This window comes from Pristiophorus japonicus, chromosome 15 (assembly GCF_044704955.1).
Source record: "Pristiophorus japonicus isolate sPriJap1 chromosome 15, sPriJap1.hap1, whole genome shotgun sequence".
Taxonomy (NCBI): domain Eukaryota; kingdom Metazoa; phylum Chordata; class Chondrichthyes; family Pristiophoridae; genus Pristiophorus; species Pristiophorus japonicus.
Genome location: NC_091991.1, coordinates 180,922,216 through 180,945,735, shown reverse-complemented (window position 1 = coordinate 180,945,735; position 23,520 = coordinate 180,922,216). Strand labels below are relative to the sequence as shown.

The 23,520-nt window shown below is 41.4% G+C and overlaps 1 protein-coding gene and 1 pseudogene across 5 annotated transcripts in view; both read right to left on the bottom strand.

The window, feature by feature from the left end:
* rbbp6 (retinoblastoma binding protein 6) overlaps positions 1-23,520 on the bottom strand; it is a 52,668-nt gene that overhangs the window by 12,903 nt on the left and 16,245 nt on the right. Inside the window, exons 4-11 of one of the 5 annotated variants that reach the window (XM_070901424.1) lie at positions 21,217-21,306; positions 9,950-9,994; positions 4,131-4,219; positions 3,929-4,025; positions 3,044-3,183; positions 1,661-1,833; positions 1,390-1,493; positions 637-1,025 (exon numbers count right to left, since the gene is read on the bottom strand). In XM_070901424.1, the coding sequence (XP_070757525.1) occupies positions 637-1,025; positions 1,390-1,493; positions 1,661-1,833; positions 3,044-3,183; positions 3,929-4,025; positions 4,131-4,219; positions 9,950-9,994; positions 21,217-21,306 (1,127 nt within the window). Of the gene's footprint in view, positions 1-636; positions 1,026-1,389; positions 1,494-1,660; positions 1,834-3,043; positions 3,184-3,928; positions 4,026-4,130; positions 4,220-8,920; positions 9,740-9,949; positions 9,995-21,216; positions 21,307-23,520 lie in introns of those variants that run through there. The other 4 variants (XM_070901425.1, XM_070901428.1, XM_070901426.1 and 1 more) reach the window with 4 other exon arrangements.
* LOC139226007 (U2 spliceosomal RNA) lies at positions 20,850-21,087 on the bottom strand (annotated as a pseudogene).

The following is a 23,520-nucleotide window of genomic DNA, read 5'->3' as shown; positions in this document are numbered from 1 at the left end:
AGAAAAGTCACAGTTACAGCCTGGAATCCAATCAAGGAGTGCTGTCACAAAGCACTTCATGTAAGCAGTGATTAATATCTAGAGTGGTGTTCTGGATAGCATAGCAGAGGCAAAGATTTTGGAAGGCAGCAAGATACTGTGACAGGATCTTCTATGGAAGGATAAGCAAGATTGACTGAGTGGCTTATTACTGGCTGATGGTTTATATACAACATAACAGATATCCAGGAATTAGTTACACGCTGGAATCTAATCAAATCTAGATTAAAGGAGAAAGAAATCAATGAAATATTGATTGTAATGGTAGAAATATACAGAACCAGATGTGCATTTAATGTGTAGCAGTGGCACAGAAACTATGGACTGAATGGCCTTTTGTGCAGAAATCCCTGCGATTCTGTGACCGATTCAAAGAATCAGAAATTTACGGCACAGAAGGAAGCCATTTGGCTCATCCTGTTTGTGCTGGCTGAAAAAAGAGCTATCCAGCCTAATCCCACTTTCCAGCTCTTGGTCCGTAGCCCTACAGGTTACAGCACTTCAGCTGCACATCCATGTACCAAAATAATCTTTTGTAAAGCTGACAGGAAGATGCGACTGCAGCCCTTAAAAGGTTTCAACAGGAATTAAACTTACAGACTATCCCCTTCCTCGTGCTTTGGAGGTAGCTGATGAACATGAACTGCCGCTGACACATCTGGAGCAGGGACGTTGGCAGTGGAGGAAGCTCGGCTGGTTTTCACAGGAGAAGGAGCACGCACTGGAGCAGAAGCTGCACTGGGAAGGGAGGCTGGGGCGGAACTGTGGCCAGCCTGAGCAGTAGCGGTGACTGGCAAGTCTGGGGGCTTGGAGATGGCGGATCTGCTTCCAGGGACAACGGGCTGAGGGTTGAGCTGGGGCAATGGCCTCAGGCCGGATTGCTGAATGTGCATTTGATGGGGCGGTGCTTGCCACTGCTGCTGGGTCTGATGTTGCTTGCGAGTTCTTTTTGTGTAACCAGTTTCGTTTTTGAAGTTGTTCACAGCCTGCAAATAAAAGAATTCTACTGCTGAGAATTAAGTTCTGAAATTCCATCCCATTCTATTCTGCTCCCAACACATACCTCAAATAAATTGTTCTTCCATTTGCACTCAAATTTCTAGAACAGTTTAAGGATGTATTTTATACCAGGGACATATCTGATATAAAGTGAACTGTAATTTATTGCTGCCAAACCAGAATTGTAGAGGGATTATATGTTGTTCGTAAAATAGATGTAGAATGACAATGTCGTCACCAGACAGATCCATTTTATTTTATACACATGCAAGTTTAAGATAGAGGTTTGATTTTGAATTAAAATGCTATGCAGATCATCACAACTCTTGAATTGTATGTTCGGTGCAATACCTGTCTTAAAAATTTGTTTGCAATCAGAGCATCAGGAGAAACATCCGTCTGGTGGCAGGTTGGGCAGGTGTGTTCCTCCGACTCCAGTAGTGATGTTCTGATACCTGCACACAGCAATAGGAGGGAAAGAACAAATTAGTTGAGACTAAAAACACAAAACTACTTACACTCAAGATCACTGCATGCGATACATTGGTGAATAGAGCAATCCCACAGTGGTGACTGCTTAGGGCTTTGTTTGAATAGCAATGCATTCCCCCAGGCCACTTACAATCATCACAGTAACTGTTTCCACAGCATGGAATGACAACAGCATCCATCATAAGATCCTTGCAGATAAGGCACAACAGTTCATCAGGGATTGGATCTTCCTCTTCAGACGATGAGGAGGGCTCCTCGGGCAAAAATGGTGGCTTTTCTTTCTTGCCCTGTGCATATGCTTCTCTAGAATATAAAACATTTAATAGTTAGGCACTGAACCTGCAGCAGAGGCCAAAAAAAGACACAAGAACATAAGAAATAGAAACAGGAGTAGGCCATACGGCCCCTCCGCCATTCAATAAGATCATGGCTGATCCGATCATGGACTCAGCTCCACTTCCCTGCCCGCTCCCCATAACCCCTTATCGGTTAAGAAACTGTCTCTGTTAAATTTATTCAATGTCCCAGCTTCCACAGCTCTCAGGCAGCGAATTCCACAGATTTACAATGCTCAGAGAAGAAATTTCTCCTCATCTCAGTTTTAAATGGGCAGCCCCTTATTCTAAGATTATGCCCCCTAGTTCTAGTCTCCCCTAGCAGTGGAAACATCCTCTCTGCATCCACCTTGTCAAGCCCCCTCATAATCTTATAACTTCAATAAGATCACCTCTCATTCTTCTGAATTCCAATGAGTAGAGGGCCCAAGCTACTCAACCTTTCCTCATGTCAACCCCTCATCTCCGGAATCAACCTCGTGAACCTTCTTTGAATTGCCTCCAAAGCAAGTATATCCTTTCGTAAATATGGAAACCAAAACCAAATCTGAAAGAGACAGCAATGCTGCCATCACAGAGCCGGACTGCCAGTGAAAAGACAGCCTAAAGTTTTGGGCACAGACCCTTCATCATAATGGGCGAAGAGATCCTACCCAAAATGGTAACCTGTCTTTTCTCTCTTCACTGGAGGTAGCTCAGAAAACGTCAACCAAACCGATCCCAGCTTAAGGCATTTGAACTATGAGGAGGGGGTGACCAGCTGGGACTGTCTTCTTTGGAGAAGTGAAAGCTTGGAGGAGCGAGTACTGAAGTACTCAAGATTCTTAAGGGAATAGATAAACTGAACCCTAATATATTTGAGATTGCCACAAATTCTAAAGCTTAGAATGTGTGACAATCCAAACATATGGCGCTTCAATCTATCTATTCCCACAAGAACAGCACAGAGATTTTAGGTTTAATTATTTCATGCAGAGGTTCATGGGGAATGACTGCCCGGGAAAACAATTAAGGAAAGCAGTGTGGAAAATGTTAACGGGAGAATTGCACAGTTGTGGAGCTTAAACCGCTTGCATCATGTTAGTTAAAAAAAATCCCTAACACATATATCGGACTAAGATGGACTATTCACCAGGCTAGCAGCTCAGTATTGTAGTTACCAAAGTTAAAGTACTTACGCATCAATTGTGGGTATGGCATATTTCCCAGTGTTGGTGAGCATTGCACCTTTCATGTTTGGGTCATCGACCTCTACCATAAAACTGCGGGGAATCCCCGTGCTCTTCTTAATCCTTGGCACAGCTTCAAAATTTTTGTCCTGTATTTTTGCAAAAAAAAATTGAAGTACTTATTTTTAAACTGTATGCAGATTGTCTTGCCCAGACAATACAGCAGCGCCCACACATTAGGAATCTGCAGTCGCAGAGCGTTTAATGCTGAACTAGCATACATTCCACAGCCACCACCTTGACTTCGGAGCTCGTCTATAATTACGAAGACCCAGTTGAACAGCTGTATCGTGGAGCAGTGAGTGTGGATTAAAGCCAAGCGTTGGATCAATTTCCCGCTCTCAACATCTGTATGGAACCCGATTTCACTCTGCCTGGCATGCCCGAGGCTCATTCCAATGCCAGGACAAAACACAATTTGAATTGTCTTAATGTTGCTATGCTCCAACTCTACCAAAAGGTGAAAAGGAAATCCATCCATGTCAGCAGCGAATAATGAATGACTGAATGAAGTTGCCTTAGACTGTTAGATTTGGTCACATATCCAGCAGATGACCAGAACCTCAAGTGGACACCTCAAATAGAAGGATCAAAGGCTTGATTCCAGATAACACTATATCAAATACAATAAAAGTACAGCCTGCAGCAATATTGTTCCACTATTAGCACAGATTTTAAATACATTTCTGAAGCATTCCTGACTGGACCAACTTGTTCCTCCAGTTTGACAATTGCTGCACATTGGCCAGAAGGCAGGGAGTTTCAGGATCCCACTTCATGAGCAACACATAGTATTGTTACTACAAAATAAAAGGTTGAGCCATGTTTACCCACCCCATTTGTTGGGCAGTTTTTAATGTAATGGCCAGGTTTTCCACAACGAAAACAAGTATATGTTGGAGGAGGAGGACCCAAAGGTTTCTTCATGTAACTACGAAAGGAAATTAAAAAAAATACCATTAATACATACTGTCAATTGCTCTCTGTGGGATATCAACCAATTGAAATTTAAAATTGCATCTTCTTTCCAACTTACTTGACTGGATCATATTCTTGACCAGACTGAGTCATCATTGCCTTAATTTTATCTTCCTCGGAGGCGTTAGCTTCAGCCAGATTGGCCGTCTGTTTGATAGGCGTGTGTTACAAAAAAAGTTGTTACCCAGAATTGACTACACACTCCAGTCCACATCCTGTAAAGAGTGGCAGGAAGCCCTGTCCCTATTGCTATTATACTATCAGTAAGTCCATATATATATACCACCTTCCATCCAGCTTGCCGATGATCTGGGGGGAGTTCCTCAAGCCTGCTACCTGCAGCCAATTCTAATACTTTTAGGTGGTCGAAGGCATTATACATGGTTCAATTTAATGTTGTGGGACTCCACTGAAATCTTCAGTGCCATGTCACAACCTCAATAATGAGGCTCCTGAGGTTGAAGTGACTATTTGCAATTCTTCGAAGACCAAAACAACCGTAAATAAAAATCATATTTGTTATTGGAAGGGGAAAATCCTGCAAAAAAAAAAAGAAAGCAGAAATGCTCTTTCGTAAAAAAAACAAGAGCTGTGAAGATTTATTTCACTTATGGGGATTATTTGGGGGGCTGTCGGCCAATCAGAACGATGCCCATGCTTCATGGCATCTAGCACTGTTTCAGCAAAAAGACAGATGAAAGCTGGGCCAATGACGGAATGAACTGGATGAAGATCACTCTCACTTCTGGATCAATGCTGCAGCCTCAGAGTAAAGTTCAAAAAATCAGTCCATTTAAAATTTAAATTAAAAAAAAAATCATGGAATTGTTTTGAATTAAATGAGAAGCAAAATATAAACTTGCACAAATCAAAAACAGCAACTGCCAAAAGACTTATTTTTAGTTAGGGGACGTGACCTGGGGTCAGTATCTTCTCTTCCATCATTTTGCAGTAATGTAATTAAAACCTCTAGCTGTGCTGAAGTTCGAGCATGGGAGATGTAATGTAGCAGAGGTCTTTGAAGCTCCCACACAGCAACACCTAGCCATTTGGGTTCTATTCCACACAGCTCGCACTCACTCAGCACCATTTCAAACAAACACACATGTACAGTAAAACCCTTGGTAAGATTAGCTCTGCAGACATTTCATTGGAAATTAACACATTTGCATCCCTGTAAATTCTGCTGGGGTGGGTGACCAGTTACCAGTTTCTCAGCCTGTGTTTTAATTGGGTATTTAGGCATTTCGATTAGGAATGAGTTCAATTATTAAAACTCTGGGGGGGCGGAACTTAAAAGACATGATACATTGTGATGTGTTAGTTTTTCAATGCCAGCGTACATCAAGTTAATATGAAATTAATCAAGTGTCAGGTTGCAAAAAAATCAGCTATTAAAATAAACTGCAATGTAGTGACACATTATATAATACAGGGAGGAAGATTTTGCGTAGCACCCACAACTCTCCATACAATGAGCACCCAGTTGCGGCCGTGGTATCAAGGGGAGCACTGCAGTTTCCAATAAGTTGGAGGGGAAATGGTCACATTAGACGGAGGAGTTAATGCAGCCCAGTCCTGTGGACCTGTCACCACCTAGGGCGAGACCTGGAATCCTGGAAAAAAAAATCTAAATGGGGGCAGCATTTATTTCCACAAACATAGGATAACTCACAGAGCAGCAACATCTGAGGTTCTCTCATGGTCATTGGTTATTTGAGATTATTCAAGTCTTTTCCAGTGGGATTTCATAGTAACAAAAGCAGCACACAAGCGAAAACCACTCTATCCCGATCAGGCACTGCACTGAGATTGTTAAAAGTATGGTGTAACTGCCAAAACATTCAGAATGTGTACACCCCCTCTGTGAAACCTTCCATGTGAAATAAAAATCATCTACACTGCAAGTGGCCGCAACTTGGCAGTGTTTCTCTTACTTTTAAAGAACATGTTAAGAACAATCCACTCATTTTAACATGGATAACCCACCGTAGCTCAGCTATCTCCCCACTACAACAGAGACTCACAACTAAGTTTGGAACCACCTCACTAGAACAGATAACCCCCGCACAATAACAGATAAGCACCCCCTCCTTCACCATTACGGAAGTAAGACGCCATCATAACCAAGCTAAACCCCTCCCCCTGCAATAGTTCAGGTAACTCACCAACTATAACCTCCCCATAACAGAGTCCAGCCTCACTATAAACTGATAACCTGGATAACTCCCACACTAGAATGGATAGGATCACCGCCCACCCTGCCCCCACCACCCCTCCTCCTCCTCCTCCTCCTCTACAACCTGGCTAATTCCCTCACTCGCCTCAGTAGAACATAGATATAACCTGGAGAACCCACTCAATCTCCAACTGGAACTCAGATATCCATGCTTATAATCTGGGTAACTCAACAGCTGTCCCTTCAACAGATTTTGGCAAACAACTCAGTTCTACACCCTAAATGCCACAAGTTCCAAAAACAAACCCATTCCATAAGCACAGAATGGTTAAACATCAGATTTTTTAAAATATTGGACAAGACTATGTAATAAACACAATATTGCACTAAACAGCAGTGCATTACTGGTTTACACCAATCAGAATGGCCTCATTATGCTGGGTCTTGATATGCATGGAACTTCAGTTGCATGGAGAAATATTCTCTCTCTCTCTACGTCATGGTTACCAGACGGTGGACCTTTATTTTTCTTCTAGTCCCAAGAGGCTTGTTCCAATGCTTCCACCTCTAGCTGCAGTACTCATCATCCTTCAGTGATTTCACACAGGCAAGTCAGATTCTAAACTGAACCAGTCATTGAGATTCTCATCCCTACACCATCCATCCTCTTCAGGTTGCACTCCCATCATCACTCTCTGGGTTTAAAAAAAATGTAAGACCAAAGGAAGCTAAAAACCATAACATTAAGCAAGGACTCCAATCTACTCAAACATTGATCAATGTTAACAGTTTCTCTCCAATAGCCATGCAAAAACTACCTGTATAGAGTACAACACGGATCAAACCCGCAAGGAGTCACCCAAAAGGGAAGAAGGAGGGGCACAATTTGGAATATAAAGAAAAGGTTCATGTGAAGAATGAGAAGCACAACAGATCTAAAGGTGAATTATTTAACTTATTAACCATAAATAGCTAATTTTGGAGAGGGAAAAAAACCCATTTTCCTTGCTAGTTAGGAACACTGTAGAATATAGGCTCTACACCACTAGAGGGGGAGGAAATGAGAAGAAGCATCATTGTATTGAAATTCAGATCAACCAATGATATAGTTTGCACCATGAGTGGTAATCAAGGTCTTATCAAAACCTCAATTAAAATAGGGTTTGAGTAGTTACCAGAGTGGTAGGAAAATGTCCAACTAGATGGAATTCAGACATCATTTTGTTCAGGAATTTCAGTCAAGATTCAAATACTGTGGTGTGCCCGCATGGCAAATGAGTTAAGAGTATTAAATTACTACGGTATGCAATTATCTTAGCCTTTCTCTGGCTCAAGCAACCAGTGTGTGGAACTTGATATGCTAACAACCTTTGGCCTCTTGTAGTATCAGCTTGTGTATTTCAGATTCAGAGTACACGCTTCAGTTAGTGGGTCCAGTTTTCTAGTTGCTGGATGACTGAAGCCTTTCCCAGGCTGGGCCTGGGCTGCTGAAATATTGTAGTGCCTTCATGGAGCAGGCTTTGCACCTTTATGCAGCAGATTTTATATTACTGTAAAAAGTATTTTATAGATTCCACACACAGCTGAGATACCAAATTTTTATGCTGGAGTGCTCCCTGAATGCAGTCACAGCGCAGCCCAATCATGAAAGCCACAGTCCCCAATACCACCCAATGAAGTCAGCTGGAAGGAGTCTGGATTGAGAACAGGTTCCTTCCTTGCAGCATTTGGATTTTTATATTGGAATATTTGCACTTGATGCATCAATCCCGAAGTTTCTGGGCCAATTTTCCCGTTAGCAAAATGACAGCTCATGGGAGATACTGATCAGCACTGGATGTTCCTCAGACTTTGACAGAACCTGTATGAAGAGTGGATAGGCAAAAGCTGGCCACAGCTAGGAAACACCTTCTTTGTAGTTGCAGCAGGTTTTCAAGTGTGGATCTGGAACAGGTCAATGCAGCATCTCCACTGGCGAAGAGGAAATGTCTTGCTCTTCCAGGCAGTACAAATACAACCCATGCCGATGGATGAAAAGTAAGATATCCACATGGGATGCTGATACACAAAAGGAAAGAGGGAGGTTACATGCTGTCCCATCTGATTCGTGATGTTGACAACGAATGAAATGTTATTGAGCAACCTCTGCATTTCAGAAAGAATTCACAAATAGTATTTAAATGTATCTCAGGAATGATTAGAATCAAATCATTGGAAAAACAGTATGCTACACGAAGAAACCACTCATGATTTCGACAAATGAATCTCGGTGCTTAAATACCATTCAACTAAATGCCCACTGGAACACTTAATAACTCAATGCTGTGGGGCTCGCAAATCAAGAGCCCCACAGATGAGAAAACCTCACTGCTCACCCTGGTCCAGGTGTCATTCAGAAATTTAGCTGTAATTCCATGATGCAGCAAATGGAGATTGATCCTATCAAGGTTTGACTGTACCTCTCACACAAAACAGATTTGTTTGAACCCAAACAGCATTTTACTTTATATTAAAAAAACATGGGCTAGAAATGATCAACTGCAGATACCAGTGCATGCGTGTGTGGTTCTGCAGGTGTACAAATCTGCCCCCCTAAAAAGAGGATGTGTTCACTGCGCAAATAGTAACATGGGAGTTTAAATTCAGCATATCCAGAGAGATCTACAAACCAGGAGGGCAAGTACAGCAAGTTTGGGCAGTGTAAATACACTGAATGGTAACAGGTATCCGCATCTTGTTCTCCCCATGCCACAAGAATCCACTAAGACTTGTCTCTCCCTATAGATCAGCTACAGAAAGACACAGCAACAAACACAAGACACAGAATTCACAAAGGTTTACAGTCTGTGTTCAAACAAATGACCACCCATATACATCCTTTCCAACATCTGGTCTTAAAAGAGAACATAGTTTATTGTATTTAGTGGTTTACATTTACATGGTCCAAACTAAGCTATGCATGGGTCAGTACAACACAGGGGATTGGAATACACTTATTCAATTCATGGTTATTTGACTGTATAGACATTGCTTTAAAATTCAGGTAAAGTTTACACACAAGACTTATACTTTTAACAACATCAACAAAAGAAGCTTTCAATTCTTGGCTGTATTGCTGAGATAACAGTCCTTTTGTTTACAGCCGTACATGGATTTGACGGTGCTAAAGGTGAGAACCTTCATACCAATCACCGTATCCAGTGACTTGGGCTTTTTCATTCTTCTACCGCCTTCTTTACTGGCGAGGTGTTCAAAGCCAACAGGTGAAATAACCGATTTAGTATTCACCACATCCCAGATTTAAAAAAAAATACATTAAGCTAAGATTTTATCTCACTGCATTTTCAAAGCTGACCGAGGTAGGCGAGCATTATGGTAGCTAGGTGAGGCTGTCGAGGGACTCCCCTTCCATCATCCCCATGTCACTCACTCTTTACAGGATATTCAGTATATATTAATGTTCCAGGTTATTAACATTTACACATAAATTACAATACCTTTTAATGACAATATAAATGCATTTTAATATACGCAACATTATGCAAAATGATAATATACAATGCATTAATGTAAATTTGTGCTGGATAATGTATGGGACAATTACAGATTAGTGCAACATTTAATACAATTAAACTTTGCAATGCAACGAAATTGCAGGAAAAAAAAATCACTAACAGCAAAAAAAAAACATTTTCTACCTTTGTAAGCTGGGCCAGAGAGATAGATGTTCCAGAGTCATCAATCTGTTAATGGAAGAATTAAATACAGACATTCACATTTAAACCATGATAAGGCACATATTTCAAACCCAAATAGACAGTCTGGTTATTACTCACTCACATTTCAGTTACAAACTCACCTGCAAAAGCATTCTTTTATACTGTCCATAGTTAGTGTATATGTAATGTATGTGTGTCTGTGTGTGGGGGTGGGGGGTGGGGGGGGGGTTAAGAAAAAAAATTCACACTACAATGAACAATGAAACTCTCTTAAATACAACTTTTGGATTCAGACTGTGCTTTAATAGATGAACAGGAGTGCAAAATATCACAGTACAAGCTCAACGTTAAAGCAGTAAGTGACTTTGCATACAGTTGCCACTCCAACATAGAATAGAACTGACAAAAGGATTTAAATATGTTTTTGAAATAGGTGTGATGAGAGAATGAGTGAGAATCTTATACCAAGGTTAATTTTCTGTCCAAAGTATAGGGTTCAGGGGGTGTGGGTGGGGAGGAAGGAGCGTTAGCTCCATGTGTTGAGCTGCTAAGGATGCGATGGTGACCATGGGATTGTAAGAAATAGTAAGATCCAAAACACACTCCAGAAATTAAAAGTATTCGGGTCATTACGTTCACAAAGACAATGTCCAGTTGGATTATTCGAATGTGTTTGAGGACATCATCAAGTCTAACTTACAGAATCAGTAAGCACATACATATGAGTTGTGTTTCTCACATTTAAAACAGATCAAAAAAGTGAAGCTGAAAGAAGACACCTTGGGTAAGCACACCTTGCGGGTGTCTTTCGATCCACCCCCCACAAACCATTATTGACAGTGGGAGGCAGTGTGCAGGAATGCAGCTTGCACAGGACAGCAGGTGTTCTGGATGCACTATTTCCATTGTAGCAACGTCTACGACCTTCATCCCACATTTCAAATACAGTGAAACAGTTTTTGTCATGACACACTGTACTCCGTGAAAAATAAAACTATACTGGTTGATCTCTGAACTTACTAAAAATATATTTACTCTGCATGTATTGTGCTCTACGTCTATGATTTTCTGCTGCTCCATTGCTCACCTCCCTGTGCTATGTATCTAATTGTATGATAGACGTAGTCAATGTCACGTGGCTTTGCTCACAGCTAATCTGAGGAAATAGTGTGTCCTTTAAGCCGTATTTGTAGCAACAGAATGAGAGAATCTAAATTGTCTTCGAGAACAGATAACGGGTACTCTTGTAATCAATCATTTCTTTGAGTTGTAGCACCAACTGTGGAGCAAGAACAGACGTTGTTCCAGCATTGACAAGGTGCCACATAAAAGGTTACTGCGCAAGATAAAAGTTCACGGGGTTAGGGATAACATATTAGCATGGATAGAGGTTTGGCTAACTAACAGAAAATCGGAATAAATGGTTCATTCGCTGGTTGGCAATCAGTAACCAGTGGGATGCCGCAGGGATCAGTGCTGGGACCCCAACTATTTACAATCTATATTAGCGCCTTGGAAGAAGGGACTGAGTGTAACGTAGCCAAGTTTGCTGACAATACAAAGATGGGAGGAAAAGCAATGTGTGAGGAGGACACAGAAAATCTGCAAAAGGACATAGACAGGCTAAGTGAGTGGGCAAAAATTTGGCAGATGGAGGAGTATAATGTTGGAAAGTGTGAGGTCATGCACTTTGGCAGGAAAAAAAATCAAAGAGCAAGTTATTATTTAAATGGAGAAAGATTGCAAAGTGCCGCAGTACAGCTGGATTTGGGGGTACTTGTGCATGAAACACAAAAGGTTAGTATGTATGTATAGCAAGTGATCACGAAGGCCAATGGTATCTTGGCCTTTATTGCAAAGGGAATGGAGTATAAAAGCAGGGAAGTCTTGCTACAGCTATATAAGGTATTGGTAAGGCCACACCTGGAATACTGCGTGCAGTTTTGGTTTCCATATTTACGAAAGGATATACTTGCCTTGGAGGCAGTTCAGAGAAGGTTCACGAGGTTGATTCTGGGGATGGGGGGGCTGACTTATGAGGAAAGGTTGAGTAGGTTGGGCCTGTACTCATTGGAATGAGAGGTGATCTTATTGAAACGAATGTTATGAGGGGGCTTGACAAGCTGGATGTAGAGAGGATGTTTCCACTGATAGGGGAGACTAGAATTAGAGGGCATGATCTTAGAATAAGGGGCCGCCCATTTAAAACAGAGATGAGAAATTTCCTCTGAGGGTTGTAAATCTGTGGAATTCGCTGTCTGAGAGAGCTTGGAAGCTGGGACATTGAATAAATTTAAGAAAGAAATAGACAGTTCTTATAAGGGGTTATGGGGAGCGGGCGGGGAAGTGGAGCTGAGTCCATGATCAGATCAGCCACGATCTTATTGAATGGTGGAGCAGGCTCGAGGGGCCGTATGGCCGACTCCTGTTACTATTTCTTATTTTCTTATCACCCATTGAAGGATACAACAGCTTTACGAACTAGGATTTTAAATATTAGCTGATCTCACACAGCACTGTAAACGGGAAGTCGAGGCCAAGTGTAAAATGTTCAGGGAAAGTGGAGTTAGAGGGTGGGAGGTAAATGGACCAGGTCACGTGGATGTAATTCACCCTTATTTTGAAATCATGCACTCTGTCCTTACTTTTAATATACTACTGCCATTAATTAAATAGAAAAACTCGGGGCAATAGAATTGGTTGCAGGACAGAAGTTTCTCTACAGTAGGATCTGGGAGGCGTAAAACTGAAGTACTATAGTACCGCCACTGGCCAATAGGTGTAATTACAGCATGACAAGCTTACACAGGCAGCTCCCATGGTAAATGTGGACAGTCATTTATAAGGGGAAAAGATGACACAGGAAGTGGACACCAATGTTCCCTTTATGCTACGCAGCACTCTAGGGAACTAGTGCAGCCGGCTTTTCAATGTAAAAACCGCGCGTGTATTATTTTGAATGGCCTTCGCAGGGTCAAACTTTCTAATAGATTTCCAGTTCACCTTTTATGGCACTGCACAAAGTCAAGGCCACATGTACTCGTGTGTTTTTGGAGGGGTGGTGGCGGGGGGGGGGGGAGGGTCACAAAATAATTGGATCAGGAGACACTGTTGAAATTAAGTCCTCATATTACAAATATTTTGATCGTGTGTCATGTAGAAAGGCTTAGTGGCATTTGCAAAGCTGAGTTGGTTGGAGCATGTGCAGTATAGGCTGAGGAGCTGGAAAGACGAAGGTGCTACAGTGCGACCACTGGCAAGAGAGCACAATTATAGCGGGACAAGTTGAGGTATGCAGTTTTTTCTGTAAATATGGACACAAATCTATAAATGTAAATGTTGACAGGTCATGTGCACAGATGGAAGCTAAGTATGCATTTATTATGGAAAGGAAATATTATAAACCCATTCTCCAAATTTTAATTCCATTTATGATCCTGGGAAGATTTTTTGAACAGGATTTATTTTTGCAAAAAAGGTTTCTCTCTGTTGTCCATGTTTTCTACATCATCATCCAAGTCCAATATGTAGCAAAAGGTCCTGACAAATAAAACTACCCAATTAAGGATCGTGCCAATGGAGTACGCAGGAATAAGGAAGGAAAAAACCCCCCACAAAACTGCTTTCAATTCCAGCATTTAAACGTGAACTTCATTTGCCCAAAATTAAAAGTTGGACTGAAATCATAATCATTTCCTCAACCTTGCTAATCCCTGGAGCCGGTGTATCAAGCTTTTGGTCCGTTAGCCATGTAGGCACATAGCACAAAGCCTCAGGGGACACACAAACTTTAATCGACCCTCCCATTAATTTGCATACATCTCAAGTTGGTGATACTAAGGAATTTTGGCATTCAGATTTAGGATTTATCCACCCGTGAGGCAACAGGGACAACAGCCCTTTGAAACACGCCCTTGGGTTCCGCCCTCCGCTTTTCCTCTACCACCCCCCCCCCCCGTTAGAAAAATGTGTTTACTCGCAAGGGAGGTAGAATGTGTAATTCCCTGCTATCAACCATTTTTGCAGCAAAGTCTATAAATTATGTTAAAACAGATTTAGATAGTTAATTCTATGATTCTGGGTTAAATAAATTGAACTTTGAATAAACCTAAAGTTTATAAGATTATTGGCAAATAAGAGGATTGGCATAAGCGATTTTCTCCGCTTTCAAAATACAGCATTTTTTTGCTCCAGAACACCAATAAAGCAGTTAAGGCCGGTGGGGTATATATACACACACACACACAAAGCCCAATTGATGAGACCATTCATTTGCTTTAGAGCACTTGGGCTGTGGGGCTGGGGGTGTCAGCTCAGCAACCTGGCTTTTGATTTATCCTGCCACTTGCACATTACACGATGCAAATGTAGTACAAGGCGTTTTAGATTCCCCTTCTGTGCAATTCTAATTCATCTCAGGTAGTGACAAGAGTCGAGACTGTTAGATCCTGCTATTCGCAAGACATGACTCCCCATGTGCAATGCCAATACAGAGTAATTAAGGCAACATAGAGGAATTCCAGATGAAAGCCTCTCTCAGACTAATGTAGGCTTTATAGTCAGATGCTGCAAGCATACTTTATTGGGATTGGGTTATTTCCCTCATTATACCTGATTTAGTGTTTCATTCATGATGCACCAGGACAAGTCGAGCACAAATCTGCTAATGCTTCTGAGCGTTTGCAATATAAGGTTAAGATAGCTCCAATCTAACTCCACTTGATGTCCCCACAAGCATGATATATTTGTGTCACTCCTCAGATTGGCCAATGATGCTCTGGTAAGGAATAACTTGTGTTGTCTCAATAAAAGGTTAATATTCCCTTAACAGTTTCTCCAAATTTGAGCACCATCAGTTCCTAATGTGTGGTTCACCAAGATTTGCACAGATACACACAGAAAATCAGTACTAAGGACTCTCCGATCGAACAGCAACACTGTGTATCTTGCTGGGACAGCACAGAGGGAGTTTTATTCTAATCTATATTGTAACTGTACTGAGAGTGCATGACGTTAATATGGTGTAAAATATGTTCAATCATCCACCTTAACAAGCAAACGGTATTATCTAACCAGGCCCCCAACTCCGCAAAATACTACCCAACCCCAAAACCGATAAATAAAGCTGATCGTCACTTAAAACTTGTGTAAACAATATTACCAGAAGAGTTCCTTGTATCTCTGGCTAGTGCTCCTGTCCAGCATTAGTAACAATGCATTACATTATTAGAAAACTCTATTCGAACCACATATATAGCCAAAATTCAAAGAGTGCCCCTGAACTCCGTAACAAGTTGTTTTATTTGCTAATATTGCAGAGCTTCAGCAATCAAAAACCTTCCTAATGACCCGCTAGATTTTGCCCACAGAAAGATGAACTTGAATTGGGAGAACAATGACAAGGCCTTCAAGTAAAGTAACAGATTACCGAGAGATTTTTCTTTTCAGCAAAGAGATTTAAGTGAGCTACTTTCAAACAATGCGCTGCCCATGCTAGTACTGCTGGAGCCGGCTGTACAGGTTTTGTGTAGCCACTGCAATCTGGAGGTGATCCTTTTATAATTTCCTAAAACAGCAGCAGGAAGACCAGACAGAAACAAGACTTCTCAGCAGTCCAGTTTAGTCAATCCCAACATGTTTATCCAGTTTGTAGCCAGCTGCATGAAATCTCTGTGCTGGGATCTAGCACTGTAAGCACGGTCTTAAAAGCAGCTTTTTTGAGTGACAAAATGAGTTAGCGCATAAGCCAGTTTTGAAGTTAGTTCAAAATTACACATGAAAATCTGACAGGAGACAAGTTTAAACTGCTTTCAATAAAGTACATAGCAGGTATGAATTCACAGTGCAAACCCAGCAATCTCTTTCTAAAAGGGAGCCAGGATGGCGGATACAGGAAACAGAATGGTTCATTCTCGGGTTGGCAATCAGTAACCAGTGGGGTGCCGCAGGGATAAGTGCTGGGGCCCCAACTATTTACAATCTATATTAACGACTTGGAAGAAAGGACTGAGTGTAACATAGCCAAGTTTGCTGATGATACAAAGATGGGAGGAAAAGCAATGTGAGGAGGACACAAAGAAAATCTGCAAAAGGACATAGACAGGCTAAGTGAGTGGGTAAAAATTTGGCAGATGGGAGTATAATGTTGGAAAATGTGAGGTCATGCACTTTGGCAGAAAAAAAATAAAAGAGCAAGTTATTATTTAAATGGAGAAAGATTGCGAAGTGCTGCAGTACAGCAGGACCTGGGGGTACTTGTGCATGAAACACAAAAGGCTAGTATGCAGGTACAGGAAGTGATCAGGAAGGCCAATGGAATCTTGGCCTGTGTTGCAAAGGGGATGGAGTATAAAAGCAGGGAAGTCTTGCTACAGTTATACAGGGTATTGGTGAGGGCACACCTGGAATAATGCGTGCAGTTTTGGTTTCCATATTTACGAAAGGATATATTTGCTTTGGAGGCAGTTCAGAGAAGGTTCACTAGATTGATTCCAGGGATGAGGGGGCTGACTTATGAGGCAAGGTCGAGTAGGTTGGACCTCTACTCATTGGAATTCAGAAGATTGAGAGGTGATCTTATCGAAACGTATAAGATTATGAGGGGGCTTGATAAGGGTGGATACAGAGAGGATGTTTCCACTGATAAGGGAGACTAGAACTAGAGGGCATAATTTTAGAATAAGGGGCCACCCATTTAAAACTGAGATGAGGAGAAATCTATTCTGAGGGTTGTGAATCTGTGGAATTCGTTGCCTCAGAGCTGTGGAAGCTGGGACATTCAATAAATTTAAGACAGAGAGTGTTTCTTAAATGATAAGGGAATAAAGGGTTATGGGGAGCGGGCATGCAAGTGGACCAGAGTCCATGATTGGATCAGCCATAATCGTATTAAATGGCGGAGCACGCTCGAGGGGCCGTATGGCCTAAACGTGCTCCTATTTCTTATGTAATAGTCACAGCTAAAATGGAGGGTATTCAGGAATTGGGAGTTAATTGTTCCTCCAAGAGTGTGGTTAAGTTATCTTTGCATGAAGTTTAAAAAAAAAGTCAGACAAATCGTAATTTAAAAAAAAAGGATTTATTTAGGTGCACCGAGCAACAGAGATCTTAACATACATCTAAAGTGCAAGGGCATTAACCTGGGAGGTTTCAACATTAACAAATACATCATTTTGCATTGGCCATAAGTGAAATTCTCCTCACATTGAACCCATTGTGTTTTTCTATTCTGTTTTGTGCTGAAGTTCTCAGTCAACAAAAAGATCACAACAGACACAATTTAATGAGCCCAACTGTGCAACCTCATCATGGCTTTCTTCAAAGAGAAAAGGAAGACAAGTGAACTGATATTTGAAGGAGAAAATCCTCTATTTAACTTGGAGGAAACCTCACTATGGTCAGAAGAGATTTACATGAATCATTTTGAAGTAATGCCAAAACTGTGCTTGTGCTCCAATTCATTTTGTGCTGCACAAGGCCGATGATGCGATGATTTTAGCAGAACAGTTATCCTTATAGACACTGACTGATGCAGTTCGCTCTGCATGGCTAAATTGTCCACCGCCCCCACATAATGAGCTGTACTTTGTCCAGAAAGATAGCTGGTGTTTTAAATATTTGTCTGCTCTATTGGGTTCTTGCTGTAGGTGAGCAGACAGTGGGTCGACTATTTCCCCCAGATATGCATTGCCAAGAAGACAAATTTACACATCTGGGCAATTTAGGATAAAAATGACAAGATTTTCAGAACAGTCTGCGAGCAAGCTGCATTAGTCACCCAAGCAAACCTCAGTTTAAAGCCCAGATAGTTCAGCCAAATTGAGCCAATCAGCAAGAAATCTCAGGACAAAATAGTGGCAAGTGGACTCAGCATTAGTGACTCAAGCAAAATGCAAAAAGTCATATTGCAGTCGGTGAACCATTTCAAACAGTCGGTCTAGAAAATCTGCATTTAATTCCTTAGATGGTTTCATCAAAATTCATCAGATGTGCGAGTATATTGATATTTCTATACCCTTACTATTCAAGAAGGTCTTCCATCAGGCCAAAATAATTCTGAACTACATCAAAGCCAAAGGGCTGGAATTTCAGGTCATTTGCAGCCCCATATCTGACCCTCCGCGGCAGAAAATGGGTCGGTCAGCTGTTTTGCGTCCGGGCGCGATCCTTGGGTTTTTTTTTCCGGCAGCACTTAGAAGCACCGCCAGGGAGAGCTGCGCTGGGTGTGCAATGGCTCGCATTGCGACACCAGCAGAAGTTGACAATCACCAGGCCCATACGCCACGAAATGCACCCCACAATGACCGCCAGGGAAAACACCGCCAGCGGCAGTGAGTTGGATAAACTGCAAAAAAGGCAAGTTAAAGTTTGAATTTTTTTATATTTTTGCAGCGATGTGTGGTGTAAGGGTGTTTGCAATGTTTTTTTGAATGTTTTTGCAAATTTTGTTTTTGTTTCCCCTCCCAAGGACTCTCTCGGAGCGCTCCCGGCCCCGCACTAAAGTTGGCGAGGCTCCCGTTTTTGCGCCGCAAAAGTAGTTCAACTCCTCCCACTGCGAAGGCCCAAATGACAAAAGTTGCTTCATAAAACGCAAACATTAATCGAGCGGTAAATTTCCCGCACCGCCACAGCTTTCATCCCGAAAACAGCAAAGCTGAAAATACAGCCCTTAATGCTGGAACTGGAAAGCAGTCACTTATCGGTGCAGTGACTGGCTTGGAGAACAGTACAAGGCTGCAACATAACTGCAACCGTATAGCATCAAAAGCAAAACTTTTGTTGTTGTTGTTGCCACCTGTATACCAAATGTGGAATTTTCTGGTAATTCAGATTAGATTTGTCTATAAATTTGCAGTAACGGCAGTACAATAGTTCATTATGTTATTTCAATGTCATCATATACTGAGGATCTGGAATGCAATGGCAAAGGAGCATCTGCTGCTTGTACACCTGCTCCATATAAATAAGATTGTGAAGTGCTAAGTACAAGACTAATGGAGTGTCAGCAAGGTGCGAGCGCCAAGATTAGCAGTTAAACATCTCAAATTTAGCACTCTGGATTTAAGACCAGGTTTGAAGCCTTGAGCTTAAAGCAGGCAAGCTCATTCCCATTTACCTAAAGTGATTTTATGTTGAATGCTACCTAACAAATACTCCAATTCAGCCAGCTATTTACAGTAACATCTAAACCCCCACCCAGCCATTTAGCCATATGGACCAACCTTACCAGCTACAGTCTCTAGGATCATATAATGCAATAGCAAGAGGACGTTTTCCCTATCCCATTGTGTGAATATTCAATGATTTACATACCTTATAACTAAACACAGTTCAGGCATTACCAATTTAATCTTAATAAAGATCAACTGATAGCCTGTTAAAACCAGCATACTTAAAAGATTAAACCAAGGTTTTGGTGTCTGATTGTTTTGAGACGAACAAAGTCAGCATGATCCTGTTTGCAAAGGATACATACAGGATTGCTCACATTGATTACAAACAGTAAGTTAAAACCAAACACTGGATCTTACAAGCGGACAATTGCATCAATTTACTGGTGCTCAAAAATGAGACCTCATGTTTAATTGGGTACCAGTGGGTTATCATACTGTCCTTTCATGTCAGACTTGGGTTCAAATCCAGTCCAGATGGATGGAATAAAATGCCCTACCTCAATATCAGCTGTGGGTCCTAAAATGAAAGTAGTTTGGGCATACCCCAAAGAGTGTCAGCTTGGCTCCATAAGAAGCAGTCATCTGGATCCGGGGTAGTGAGTTGAAGCCCCACCCCAGGATGTGAGCACCTAACCTAGCCCCACACTCCAATGTAGTCGTTAGGAAGTGCTGCATTGTCAGAGGTTCTTTTAGATGAAATGTTAAATTTGGCCTGTTTTCCTGGTGTTCTCGCCAACATTTCTCCCTCAATAAATACCACCAATACTAGATTATCCTGTCGCTCCTTAATTAGAATGCTGTGTGCAAATTGGATTTTGCCTTTGCCCATGCATCAGTGACTACACTTCAAAATTAATTCATTGGATGTGAACACTGAAGTGGTCAGAGCATGGAAAAGGGATATATAAATTCAAATTATTCTTTACTGTGTGATTATTAAAAACTTCTTAAATAGTTGAGTTTAAGGAGTTTCATACAGTGATCAACTGCTTAGGAACAATTTATCATTTATCACCATTTCGAAATTTGGGCATCTTCAGATTCTAATAACTGAATCCACAACAATGATATTACCATAAAGTGGAACAGCAGAGCACCAGTTGCTGCACCACTAAGTGGTGGGATGTAGATTTTGTGCCGCTATGGCTCACACTGATTTGCCTGCCACAGTCATATTGCAGTGGATAAACATTAAGTATAGGCTGGATACCTCATGAAAGAAAAGCTATCCAGGCTACTCTTTTGCACCTTCCTACCGCCAATTAAAAATAGCATAAGCTGAACAACAGTTGGGAGCGGGTAACATTGTGACAAAATACTCGAAGGGTTCAGATGAAGTGTCAAATTCCACCAGTTTCTGAAACTCATTTTTAACAGCCCGAGCAATTTTTGAATACAAAATGTTTTGTGTTAATGATTTGTTAGCTGCAGAAGTACAAGGCTTGAAGTTGGCAGGAAGCAGTTTTGGAACTATACATTACTGGATCGGGACTGAAAAGGCAACAAAGAAGGGCTTCCAGGTGGATACGATCTGAAGCAAATTGGATTTTTAAATAGACAAGAGTCTCATCGGTTCTTTTTTTTATTTTTTATTTTATTTATTCGTAGCCAATCTTTCCAATTCTTTGTCAAATCACAAACGCCAGAGGTCACCTTGCACACATCAAGGATCACTCTGCGCCAATGCTCTTAGCCAAAAGGCCGAGAGCCACTGCACCGTTCCTGGAAGTACTGCAATACCAGGTTCGTGCCATGGAGGTGGATGGGTCAGCAACCCCACACACCTCCGTGGAGGTGGATGGGTTAATCCACCCCACCCACCTCCAATTTCCAAAAAGCATAGGAGAACCACCTTCCTGATCCAGGGAGAACCACTTTGGGGTCATGGTTACTCCCCTGTCAGGTCAGTTACGCATGATCTTAGCCAAAAGGCCGAGAAGCGATGTCAGTTCTTAACTGGGGATTTGAAAACAACTGCTCCCTTCCAATGAAACCCATCTACCTTTTCTGTTTCTGCCATAATCATTCTACTTGGTATATTTGTATATCCCACTACCACCACTAAACACTGACCTCGCTCAGCTTCCCCTGCAGTCTGGAAACTAGGTCTGACACCTCTTTCTCTTGCCTTCCCCTGCTGCCTCCGTGAGCAGAAGGATAAAACTTGACAAAACAGAATGAAGGAAAACTATGAATTCAAAAATAGGAAAATAAACAGAAACAGATCAAGACAAAAAGTTCAAAAACAGTGGCACAAATATCGGGCACATGAGTTAAACATTACTGAGTGGAAGTTACTGAATAGGTTACCATAATCAAACCTCCACCATTACAAATACAAAATTATAAACACTATGGAAAGCCCCGACACGTCCATAACTAAAGGAAGATAGGTACTCAGCTCAAAGAAATAATAAAAGTATCGAGGTACACTTCAATACCCTACTGCTAGAAAATAGCTAGAATTCAGACATTTACTGGTTAATATTCCTTCACTACTGAGGGGCTCATTCTAGGAATTACAGCACTCTAAGCAGTTTAGCATTCAGTATTTCTCTGCAATGCTTTGCCAAGTGCACTCATGAAATTTGTGGGTGATGGAGATACAAGGGCAAGTTAATGGATTACATTAGTTTATAGATGACAATGAAAGATTTCAACCATTATATAGATTAAAACACAAACTCCAAGTATAAGAGTTCCCCCACTGTAAACAGATCAGTCCTTCCTGATCACAATGCCTTTCTACATACATTGACTTCTTAGATTGTTACAAATTGCAAAAATTTAAATAGTCTACACTTAATTCAAATGATCTGATCCAATTTTTTTTTTTTAAAGCACTAAATTTCCATTTGGCTTAATTCAAAGCATTGTCTAACTGGGAATTTTAGTGCAAAAAAACCCTTTCAATTAACAGGTGTCAACTGTGTACGTACTGCTGTGTTTGAGCAAGAGGGTGGACCCAGTACACTTTCAAACATGGAGGCACAGTAACATGAAAAATTGTTCCTTCCCCACATCGATCCTGAGTTATCTAATAGGCAGGACTAATTGGAACCAATGTTCCAAACTAAAAATCAGAGGGCTTTGGTCACATTACAATGCAAACAAATGAGCATTGTTAGACATCCATGTACCAGCACAGCCCCAGCGAATTGAGACACACACCAGGGCAACCTGCAACAGTGTTACATACCACACAGTAGGTTCAATACTACTCCTTATACCCTCTTGTGCATTGTGCTAGTGGTGTTAAAAATTGAACAGCTGGTGTTTCCTTCAGTGAGGTGGCCCAATGTTTAATTATGTACTTAGGTCTCGTCCTTCAGACAAGACATTAAAGCACGGTCTCATTTGCTCCAGTGGCTGAGGCAAACGTTTATGATTGCAAGACAATTCAAAAGAAGAGCAGAGCGCGCTCAGAATCCTAGCCAACATTCCTCCTTTAAACATCAATTAAAAGAGAGATTTACTGGTTGTGTATCTCTGGAATTCTCTACCCCAGAGGGCTGTGGAGGCTCAGTCATTCAGTATATTCAAGACAGAGATTGATAGATTTTTGAATACGAAGGGAACCAAGGTGTATAGGGACAGTGCAGGAAGGTGGAGTTGAGGTAGATGATCAGCCGTGATCTTATTGAATGACCTACTCCTGCTCCTATTTCTTATTCATCTCTCTGTTCAAAAATGGCTGTTGCACTTGCCTACCAACAGTCACTCCCTTCAAAATAAACCACTCGTGGAGCACTTCTGGATTTGATACGAGGCACTGTATAAATGCCAATATATTATAGATTACTTGTTTTCTGTGAAGGTTTATCAGTAATTTATGTTTCCTTTGATAAGGTCACCTGTACTATTACTTTTTTGTGGAGAGAGGACTGAATATGGGGAACCCATGACAATACTTTATCACGGTTAATACTTAACATTCTAGCATATTTCTCTATTCACACTGGGGATTGGGGCAAATCGGGCCATTATCCACTGACTGCATAAACACACAAAGATCTCTGAATGGAGCAGATTCTGCCATGCTGACATTTCTAAAACTGGTTTGTATTTAAACTACCGTTCCCAGCTTTCTTGATTTAAAAAAAAACTTCAGCACCCATAGTTTATCAAACTGGTTAATACCATAATTTGGCTCATTGAAACATTGTTCCAGTGCACCAGGGTAAAGGTCAGAGTTGTGGCCAGAAATCTTGACACACTTAATTGTGTCAGGATGCTCAGAAATCTCAGTGCCAGATTTATCGAACTCCCATCAACTCATTCCCCCCCTCCCCCCTCCCCAAAGTGGAATTCATCAAACCCGCAGCTGTAAAAATGCTCAACACCGACATAAAGATACATTTATTTTAGACATTTTTG